At 53.7% G+C, this 10,116-nt stretch overlaps 2 protein-coding genes across 2 annotated transcripts; both read right to left on the bottom strand.

Annotated features, from left to right (window-relative positions):
- Nucleotides 1–1,299: 1,299 nt before the first annotated feature.
- LOC112891404 (hydroquinone glucosyltransferase-like) lies at nt 1,300–3,087 on the bottom strand. The gene has a single exon (XM_025958250.1). The coding sequence runs from the start codon at nt 3,006–3,008 to the stop codon at nt 1,512–1,514; it is 1,497 nt and encodes a 498-aa protein (XP_025814035.1). The 5' UTR covers nt 3,009–3,087; the 3' UTR covers nt 1,300–1,511.
- Nucleotides 3,088–4,702: 1,615 nt separating this feature from the next.
- LOC112891346 (probable GABA transporter 2) lies at nt 4,703–9,363 on the bottom strand. The gene is made up of 6 exons (XM_025958178.1): nt 8,930–9,363; nt 8,576–8,806; nt 8,118–8,215; nt 6,745–6,931; nt 5,831–5,961; nt 4,703–5,545 (listed from the first exon to the last, which is right to left on the bottom strand). The coding sequence occupies exons 1-6, from the start codon at nt 9,069–9,071 to the stop codon at nt 4,919–4,921; spliced, it is 1,416 nt and encodes a 471-aa protein (XP_025813963.1). The 5' UTR covers nt 9,072–9,363; the 3' UTR covers nt 4,703–4,918.
- Nucleotides 9,364–10,116: the final 753 nt, after the last annotated feature.

The following is a 10,116-nucleotide window of genomic DNA, read 5'->3' as shown; positions in this document are numbered from 1 at the left end:
AACCATCCAAACATATGAATACTTATGAGATGCTTGCAATTTTCCTCTTCATTTGTTCCGGTTATAAGTCCAATAGGAGGGGCCAAAACAGGTTCAAACACTCAGGTGAAACTATTAGTAGAAAATTCCATGAGGTGCTAGATTGTGTGATGGCGATGGCTGAACACTACTTGAGACCAACCAGTCCTAATTTTCCCACCGTCCACAAGAGGATTCGGAATGATAAAGAGCATATCCACACTTCAAGGATTGCACTGGTGCACTTGATGGCACTCATATTCGTGTCTCTCTTTCACCTGATGAACAAGTCAGGTACATTGGAAAGACGGGCATTCCTACTCAAAATGTGCTTGCTGTTTGTGATTTTGATATGCGTTTCACCTATGTGGCTGCTGGTCAACCGGGGTCTTACCATGACACAAGTGTATTGTACCATGCATTTGAGGCAGATGAAGATCACTTTCACATCCTCCAGAAGGGAAGTACTATGTTGTAGATGCAGGCTATCCTAACCGCCCGGGATACTTGGCTCCATACAAAGGTGAAAGATATCATTTGCCCGAGTGGCATAGAGGTATGGAACCTAATGGTCCAAAAGAGAAGTGCAATCGGGTGCACTCGTCTGTTCGTAACATTATTGAGCGGATATTTGGACTATGGAAGATGAAATGGCAAATCTTGTACAAAATGCCTAAATGTGCCATGCGCACACAAAAAAAGATTGTTGCTGCCACTATGCTCCTCCACAATTTCATTCGTGAGCACTCAAGTGGTGATGTGGATTTTGCTAACTTTGATCAAGATCCTGACTTTGTGCCTACAATCCCTGATAGGTACAACAAGTATGCAGTGTCACCACATGCCTCTGATGATTCAACAACTGAAGCAAGCTTTCTTACCATGGATGGATTTTATGATAGAATAGCAACATCACTTTCTCTAGCTTGGAATTAGAATCTAATGTTAGTTTAGAAGGTTAGATGAAGACAATGGTCTTGTAATATTTTAGTAATTTTGATGAGTACAATGACTCATTTCTCAGTAACTTGAGCGAATATTTTAATTTTCTTTGATGAAATATGCTCAACAAACATACATTCAATAAATAGGGATAAGAATGTCTTTCCACACTCAAAAAACCTATTTTTTGGAGCTGTGGACACCAATCTTGCTAAACACCACAAAAACTCCGGAGCAGAGTTGCTCCACCCTAGAGTTCTGGAGCAGAGCAGCTCCAGAGCCCTGCCAAACACGCCCTAACTTATGCAATCCTGCCAGCTCAACCATTGTCGTTCTAAATTGAGCAGTCAATGTAATACTCATGTAGGAATTGTTTCACATACAAAGAAGGCCCTTTCACGAAACACACGACACGCACATACAGAGGTGATGGTGCAAACATAGAGACGCAGCAGCGGAGAACTAAAGGCACACACCGATCCACATGTCGCAACCGCAACCAAGCATACATCACCGCGCATGAAAGAATCTGCGAGTCATACGCGCGCAAGCTACCCAGGTAGCGCGCATGCCTGAGCTCGCGCGGACGCAGCCTTCTTCCACTTGCCGGCGACGGCCTCGAACGCCTTGCGCGACGGCCCGTCCGGCACCCAGGCCTCCGCCGCCGCGTCCCGGAGCTCGCGCGCCCTTCTCCGCGCCGCGGCGCCCTTCTCCCCTACCATCAGCTCCGTCACCGCCGCCGCCACCTCCTCCCGCGGCACCACCCCATCCTTCCCCTTACCGCCGGCCCCGGGACGCAGCGCGAGGCCCACCTGCTCGGACAGCATCACCGCGTTGATCCTCTGCTCGGCGTGGAGCGGCCACGCCAGCGTCGGCACGCCCGCGGCCACGGCCTCCAGCATCGAGTTCCACCCGCAGTGCGACAGGAACCCGCCGACGGCGCGGTGGTTGAGGACCTCCACCTGCGGCGTCCACTCCGTCACGGCGAGCCCCGTGCCTCTGGTTCTCTCGACGAACCCTTCCGGCAGGTAGCCCAGCGGGCTGTCTTCGTGGCCGTGGCCGCGGCCGCCACCTAAGTAGCTCGCGCTGTGGTCGCCCTTGTCGCTAGGGAACCGCACCATCCACAGGAACCTCTGGCGACTCGCCTCCAGCCCCGCGGCAAGCTCGGCCATCTGCTCGGTGGACAGCGTGCCGCCGCTGCCGAAGCACACGTACAGGACCGACCTGTCCGGCTGCTCGTCCAGCCACCGCAGGCAGCTGCGGTCTGCTGCCTCGCTGCCGGAGCACGTACGGACGAAGGGACCGACCGCATAAGCCGGAGGGTACACGCCATCGTGGGATAACGAGCTGAACGCCGCTATGGCATCGTGCTCCATGGCGTCGAAGGTGTTGACGACGAAGCCGTCGGCGAGGAGGTACTTCCTCCCCACTTCGACCACGAGGGAGTACGCGGGGTTGCTGCGGTCCTGGGCAGGGTCGATGAGGTCGGCGCCGCGCAGCGGCACGCAGCCCGGGAGCCGGATGGGCTCCGGGAGGTCCCGGAACTCGCTGGCGGTGGTCTCGTCGAGCTGGGGCATGTAGACCAGGGAGTGCAGCGTCGTGAGGTTCGTCGTGCAGAAGACGTAGCCCGGGACGCCGAGCTCCGCGGAGACCTCGAGCGCCCACGCGCCGAAGAGATCCGGGACGAAAGCCGCGACGCCGGCGGGGGAGGCTAGCAGGGAGCGGAGGAGGTCGCGGAGGTGCGGGAGCGCGCGCTTGACCACGGTGAAGATGCGGGTCTCGACTCTGGCGTCGGCGGGGAGGTCGCCGAGCGGCATCTCGGGGAGAACGGCGGTGGAGACGGACGGCGGGAGCGAGGCGAGCGTGGAGGAGTAGTGGTGGCTCGCCGAGGAGAAGTTGGCGTAGGTGACGAGCGTGGCCGTGAACTCGGCACCACCATCGCCGCCGCCGTGCGCGACGACGCGCCGCGCGAGCTCGGCCATGGGCAGGACGTGGCCTGCACCGGGGCTTGCGAGCAGCACGACGTGCGCGGCCGGCTCCGTCCCCATGGAAGCAACAGTCAGTGGGCGTGAGTTCTACCACAGTTCCGTGGCTGCAGCTAGCCTACCCGTGTCCGGTGCTACAAACTGCAAGCAGAGGGCTGCAGGCTGCCACCGGGGTGCATAAGGGTGCGTTTGGTTGGACTTTTCAACCCGCTTTTGCTTTTGCAAAAGCTAAAAGCTAAATAAAGAGTTTAAACGCCCTAGGTACTTTTGCTCAAAAGCAGCTTTCACCGTAGTACAAATGCAAAAGCATATTTCCCTCTGCTTTCAGTGGCTTTTGGGGTAAAAAATTACCCACCTGCCACTGGTTATCAAAAAATGGTTCGCTTCTATTCCTCCCGTCCGTCCGACTCCCATCCCCCGTCCCACACGCACCTCCCGCCCCGCCCCGTCGCCGCCTCGCCCTAGTACCCCGGCGCCGCCCCGCCCCGCCCCGATCCGTCGCCGCCCCGCCTCGTCCCGCCGCCGTCCCGCCCCGCCGCCACCCCGCCCCATCGCCGCATCGCAGCCCCGCCCTGGCTCCCCCCCGCCGCCCCGCCCGGCGCCACCCCGCACCGCCCCGCCCCGCGCCGCCCTTCCCCGACACTATTAGATTTTAGATATGTTAATGGATCATTAGTGCAAAGTTGATGTATGGATTGACTGCTAATTATTATTTTAATTTCTTGTAAATGTATTGTATATCTATTCAAGATAAAAAAAATAAAAAATTATTGACATCTCCTTGTATTTAGTAAATAAATAAAATATTGACAGTCTCATGAGCACTTCAAATATCTTACCACTCACCTCAGAGAATCGGCCGAAAATAATCAGAATTGCCAAACACTAAGCTTATGTTGACATATATCATAATTTTATAAGCCATTTACCTTATGTAATTGCTACAGCTCTATTTATGTGGACCATATAGATAAAAAACTAAGAATATTTAATATTTTTCTTTCCAAAAGATACATTTACATGCGAAATAGTGAACATATTAGGTTTATACGAGTATTTTGGTACATAGACAGTCCCACAAACCTTTAGGGGTATTACAGGTATTTCACCCACAGCACACAGTTTCCCACAGCTCACAGCTGCTCTAACCAAACGGTCTTCTGCTTTTCCCACAGCAGCTTTTTCATAGCAGTTTTTCCACAGCCCACAGCTCACAGCAGCTTTTGCAAAAGCCACGGCCCAACCAAACACACCCTAAGTGTAGAGTGTCCAGCACTCCAGAGTGAGGTGTATATCAAAGAAGGATCACTAGCTAGATACATGCATGTGTGCTACCGTGGTTGGTTTGGCCATCCTCCTCATTGTGGCCAGCTTCTGTTGTACACTTGCACGTCCATCAATTTGCTCGGAAAAAATCGGTAGCTGCTCCCAACAATCTCATCCTCCAGACCAGCTAGCTAGGCCACTCGTATTGATTCATTGATTATTGAGGAACACGTTTGATCTCACTGATCTCAATGGCCACTGTCGCTCTGTGTGTGTGCCGCGCGCGCTGGCCCTGTCGCCTGTCGCTCTCGTTTTCTCCGTCCATGCATGCGGTGCTCTCGGGGTCTCGGATCATGTATGCGCAGTGGCACGGCGAGGGTGCTGTTCCTGACCGGAAAAGCTATTCCTCGCCTGCATCCCAACTAGCTCTTCCCCTTCTTCTCTACCTGCAGTGTAACGTCCTGGTTTTATTTCATGGCTACTACCAAGGGGAAGGGGAGCAACTTGTTCCCTGCTTTCACGTCATGGTAGTACTAATGCCACCCAACGGAGCCTTAAATCTCATGTGCTACTTGCCTAGTATACTCGTACGCAATGCCACCCAACTAGTCACGTTCACAGTGCGTGACACATCTCGATCGGCTATGCACGCACTTGAATTGCTGTAACATTCCACTCGAGACACGTTACTACTTTCAAAGTGTTCATCAGTCGACAACGTTGTTGCTGAACAGCTTGAACTTCCCGGCGTCCAGCGCGAGCTTGCGGATGGAGGCGAAGGCGCCGATGGCCCCGACGCCGGCGAACAGGACCATGACGGCCGTGTTGGCGAGGAAGACCGGGGACCGCCGCGGCGGCGCGAGCGCCATGTTGTACATGAGCACGGGGAGCACGAAGTCGAGCGGGACGAACCCGACGGCGCCGACCACGCCCACGATGTCGCCGAAGAAGGGCAGCATGGCGGCCACGAACGCGCAGAAGGCCAGGTACAGCGTCCGGAGCAGCAGCCGCGGGACGAGGTTACGGCGGGAGAACCGGTCCTGGGACGCGTCGGCGGAGCCCTTCTCCATGATCTCGTACGCCACCTGGGAGTAGACGAGGCCGATGGCCAGGAGCTGGAGGAGGACGAAGAGGACCGCCACGCCCAGCAGCCACGTCGGGGCCAGGGCCGGACCCGAGTCCGGCATGAGGCTCTTGAGCACGTTGGACTGGACGCGGCTGCCGAAGGCCCAGTACCCCGTGATCGACGACAGGAAGAAGGTGAAGACGACGACGGAGTAGCACTGCACCAGCGCCTTCATCATCTTCCCCGCCGCCGGTGGCGCCAGCGTCGCCTGCAGGCACGAACGAGCTCAAACTTGTTGGGCCGGTAGGGAAGATTTCTAACTGGGCTCTGTTTATAAGCCTATTTCTGATGGAAGCTCGATGCACACTAGGAGCCCAGCCCGTAATGTCAGTTTTTCTACAGCCCAATATCGTTCTGTTTGGGACAAGAAATGTATTTGGCAAGAAAGCAATGAAATTATGGATAGATCTTGACTTAATTTTCTAACAAGAAATCAAGAGGTGTCATGTACTACTATGCAGTCAGGTAGCTCAGAATGCGCAATGTTAATTACCTGGATTTCAGGCAGTATGCCATTGCCGAAGACGGAGGCAAGGATGGAAACGGATAGAAAAGCATCGAAGGTCTTCTCGGACTTGGAGGAGCTTAGCGAGTAGTCCTTCGGAGGAACGTTTTTGGACAAGCCTGTCGATAATGTGGACGTAGTTAAACACTAAACAGACTCTAGGAAAGTTAACGATCGCAATGGAGTACACCTTACTTAGCGAAACAGAAGCTAAAAGTTAAATAATCTGAAATACATTGGCTAAAAGAAATTCTAACTGGTGTTCTGACGCCCAGAGCTGCTCCCAAAGAGACCCAAGTAGAGATATCTCAGGCAGAAGGTCAAAAATGTGAAATACAGCTAAAAATGTCTAAATTCTTATAAAAAATTTTCAGAGACCTAAATTCTCAGACATGAGCCTCCTTAACTATGTTCCCCGAAAACATCCCTAATTCTCAATTCAAATCGGACTATCGATTTTGTAGACATTTCCGTCGGTGACCATTGTAAACAGTACATCTGTCAGGAGATCGATGGACATCTTTTAAGCATCATCGTTGTGTTCTGTTGAAGCATGCCAGACTAACGATTCCACGGCGCTAAGGTGTCGACACACCACTGCAGGTGAGCTTATGCAGACGAAGCATCGAAGCATAATGGAAAAGCTGCGGCTGTAAATAGCATCTTCTCTTTAATTTGTTTCCTTTGTCATACGCAAAGGAACACCTAAACCACAACAAGAAGTAGTACTACCGGTAGATTTAAGGCATCTGATTCGTCAATTATATATGTCAGCCTAAGTGTTTTTAGCCTTTGAGGAATCTAATTCCTCCATCAGGATCATATGCATGGTTCTCTGGAAGATACGGGATTTGATAGTGGAGTCTGCAACGAAACAAGGAGAGTTCAGGCCGTATTGTTACCTGCACGAATGCAAGCAGCAGCCACAAGGATGGTGTAACCCAAGCTCAGGAGCAGCGAGACGAAGTTAATGTGCCGCAGCGAGTGGAACGACGGTAGCTGGGAGAGGAAGGCCAGCACCACAGCCACGATGATGATGAAGTGGTACAGTTTCAGGGGACCATGGGGAGCAAGGCTCGTGTACATGATCTGCTTTGGCACCATGAAACGTTAATTAGAAAGTGCAGACAAAGAAAAAACAGGTCTTTGTTTGATTTTCTTGACATAAGTCAAGGGTTATTTATGCTATAGTTTTGCTGATTATTTTCTCATGCAAAAAAAATACTGAAAAAAAGCATGAGACCTAGTGTGATAAATCAACTGGTGAACTACTTTCTTACAGAAAAATGAACTGTATCTGTACTGTCGTGGCCGATTTCAGCTTGACTTTGTTGCTTTCTCGTTTCAGCTTACTTATTTATTTGACCTTCAGGTCGAATAACCTCGGAGGTTCAAAGGAACGAAATATCTCCTTACTAGATAAAATCCGAAGCTCGGAAAATAGAGGAGGTGAATTTTGACAGCGAAGTGTACACAGTGTGAAATTCAGGCCAGCAACAACCACATGTTCGAATCTCCTAGCGTTGGAACGGTAAGCACTAGAAAATGACACATCAGCGCTTAGTAGGCCGACCTACGTTTGTTGTTTCTGTGACGTGATCAGCTATCTTGAAATGGACCTTACATTGCCAGTTGGATACTTAAATCGGATCAAATGAACTGACGACCACACGTTACTATGGCCATACATTTATCCCCTAATTTATACGGTGTAAAGTTCGTTAAGATTCAGAGTTTCTTAACTGCTACCACATCCTTGGGTATGCTACAAGGTGCAAAACCCACAAGCAACGCCAATCCGGCCATCATGTGCAGTGTTTCGAATTATCCTCGCCAAATCGTTGGCACGTCACTCATGCGTCCAAGAACAGCCTCCTTCCCGATTTTTTTTCTAGTGTGAACTTTCTGAAGAATTTTCCGGTGTGAACTGCCTTTCCCCTATCAAGTTTGTGCGTGCGGATTAAGTCGTCGCAGCAGTGGAGATACAGAGACTGGTCCTCCTCTGAAGCAACGGATGCCGACTCAGCAGAGCCAGCCATCTGAGGCGGACTAAACTTGGGGAGCCAAACGCGTGATCTCTATCGCAGACCCTTTGCACAGATGAACGCGACCGTTTCCACTATATATGCCCAAGATGGATGGAGACGACATGCAAAAGGACATCACAAATTGCAAGCTCACTAGTAGTAGAACAGTAAACTAATCCGAGATTGCAAGCTAGCACGAACAGACAGGTTTATGAATGTGAGGTTTCTTGGGTGCAACGGCGGCGCACCTCGAGGCAGTCGGCGGCGAGCAGGATGGCGCCGATGCTGACGCCGGTGTTGATGGCGGTCTGCACGGTGACCACGAAGTAGAACATCCACCCGGACCCTGCGCGCGTCCACCAAACACAAATCGCAATTCAATCGCCGCAAGCTCACCAACGCACCACCGACTGCTAATTAATTTAATGGTAGGAAGGAAGAAGCAGGACACCAGCGCCGCGAGGCTGCTGGTACAGTGGCGTGCCCCGCGCCCATGGCGACATGGCGTGCGCACAAACGCCAGGGGGGGGGGGGGGGGGCGCTGGGGCGCGGGCGCACGGCATTGATGCCGCTGTCGCGCGCGCCCCCACTTCGTGGTCGCGGGGCGATGCGCCGGACACGTGGGGGCGCGGGGTGGAGCGGGACGTGTGGTGGGTGGGCGGCGGTTGATTCGGTCGGGTTGCCGAGATCGATGGAGGGTACGTACCGAGGACGTCGGCGGCGAGCTCGCGGAAGCGGATGTGGCGCCGGCCGCGCGCCTCGCAGTGGTCGAGGACGCGGGACATGAGGGAGTACTCGTAGAAGGTGACGGCGGCCATGACGGAGAGCAGGGTGAGGCCGAGGCCCCACCCCATGCCGCGCAGCGCGTAGGGGAGCGTCAGCACCGTCGGGCCCACGATCGCCGTCGTCAGGTGGAACCCCGCGTGCCACCACGTCCCTGCAGGCAGCCAGCGGCGACAGATTCGCGAGCCCGATCGAGATTAGCCGGCCGGCCCGTCCTCAATAAGCTGGAGGAAGAAGTCAGGACGAGGAGGAGCGCGGGGTTGCCGTGCATGCGTACCCTTGGACTCGAGCACGAAGGCGGCGCCGGCGTCGGCCTCGGCCCCGGGCCCGAGCCCGGCCGCGGGCGCCGGCTTGGTGCCGTAGCTGGCGCCGTGGCCGTTGGTGGCGCCGGCCTCGGCGTCGAACGCGGCGGGCGCCATGGCCTCGCCCGCCTCGCTCGATGCGCGTGGGCGCGGCGCTACACTGTGCGGGGACACACAAACACACACCAGACAGGCAGTCGGTTGCGCGGCGAGGCGAGGATCTGATTCGAATCTAAATCCGACGGGGTGGGTGGTTACCGGCTAATCCTCTTCCGCGTCGTGCGCTGCAGGCGGCGCGCGCGGGAGGTGATGGCTGAGGCTGATGGGTGAGTTGAGTTTAACAAGGCGATGTGCGTGGCGTGGGGGTCTCCGTTGCCGGATCGCTTTGATTTCTTCTTGGAGTCTTGTGGGGGCGGGGGAGAGCAGCAACGGCGCTGGCCCCCGTATTTAAGCTGCTCGCGGCCGGGCTGCCGCGGCTGGGGCTGCGGTTTACGGCCTGGGGCACGCCGCGCTGTCGCGATCGGTCTCGGCGGCTCGGGGAAAACCTTGGCGAACTGCCGGTAGTGCGGTCGTTGAACTCATGCGCTGGTTTGCCCCCTTTGCAAATGTACTGTTACCTCGGTACTAACTAGTCATCGTGTTTGTTGATCTTGGCTCCTGAGATAAGCCTGTCAACCCAAATTATTCCGTCCAGGTACAAATACATGACGTTAAGACAACAATATGATTTTTAAGACATTGTTCTATCAAATACTTTTCGACTAAACTTTGTAAGAAATATAATTTCTGAGTCATTAAGCATCATACAGGAATTAACGGTGCAGATAGGAGGCGGAGTTTAATAGATTACCGGGTTTAGAAAGAACTCTCTTTGGGAGGAAAGGCGTGGTGTCGGGAGCAGGAGGACAAGATGGTAGAGACGCAATGGACCACAACGTGCGTGGGTGTGGGTGTTTTGGGGGGAGGGGGGGGCAATTGAACAACGAGGCGACGAAAGAGGCGTAGAGGAAGGATGGCGAACAGAGTGAGACAATCGCTGCTATCAAAGCTGGAAGGTGCTCTCGCTCGCGATGGAATGTTGAAGAAGACTTCTAAACCATTTGATCTTAATCCAACGGTCCAATTGTCTCAAAAACTATTTCTTCTATTGAAGGAGACGTGT

The sequence above is a fragment of the Panicum hallii genome, chromosome 5 (genome assembly GCF_002211085.1).
Source record: "Panicum hallii strain FIL2 chromosome 5, PHallii_v3.1, whole genome shotgun sequence".
In the NCBI taxonomy this organism is placed as follows: domain Eukaryota; kingdom Viridiplantae; phylum Streptophyta; class Magnoliopsida; order Poales; family Poaceae; genus Panicum; species Panicum hallii.
Note: the sequence above shows the minus strand (reverse complement) of the source record. Positions and strands in the feature narration are given on the sequence as shown.

Coding starts and splice junctions, on each gene's coding strand:
- LOC112891404 (XM_025958250.1), bottom strand. CDS start 3,008: ATGGGGACGGAGCCGGCCGCGCACGTCGTGCTGCTCGCAAGCCCCGGT.
- LOC112891346 (XM_025958178.1), bottom strand. CDS start 9,071: ATGGCGCCCGCCGCGTTCGACGCCGAGGCCGGCGCCACCAACGGCCAC. Junction 8,807..8,929: donor CTTCGTGCTCGAGTCCAAGG/GTACGCATGCAC, acceptor GGCTGCCTGCAG/GGACGTGGTGGCACGCGGGG. Junction 5,962..6,744: donor TGCTGCTTGCATTCGTGCAG/GTAACAATACGG, acceptor CATTATCGACAG/GCTTGTCCAAAAACGTTCCT.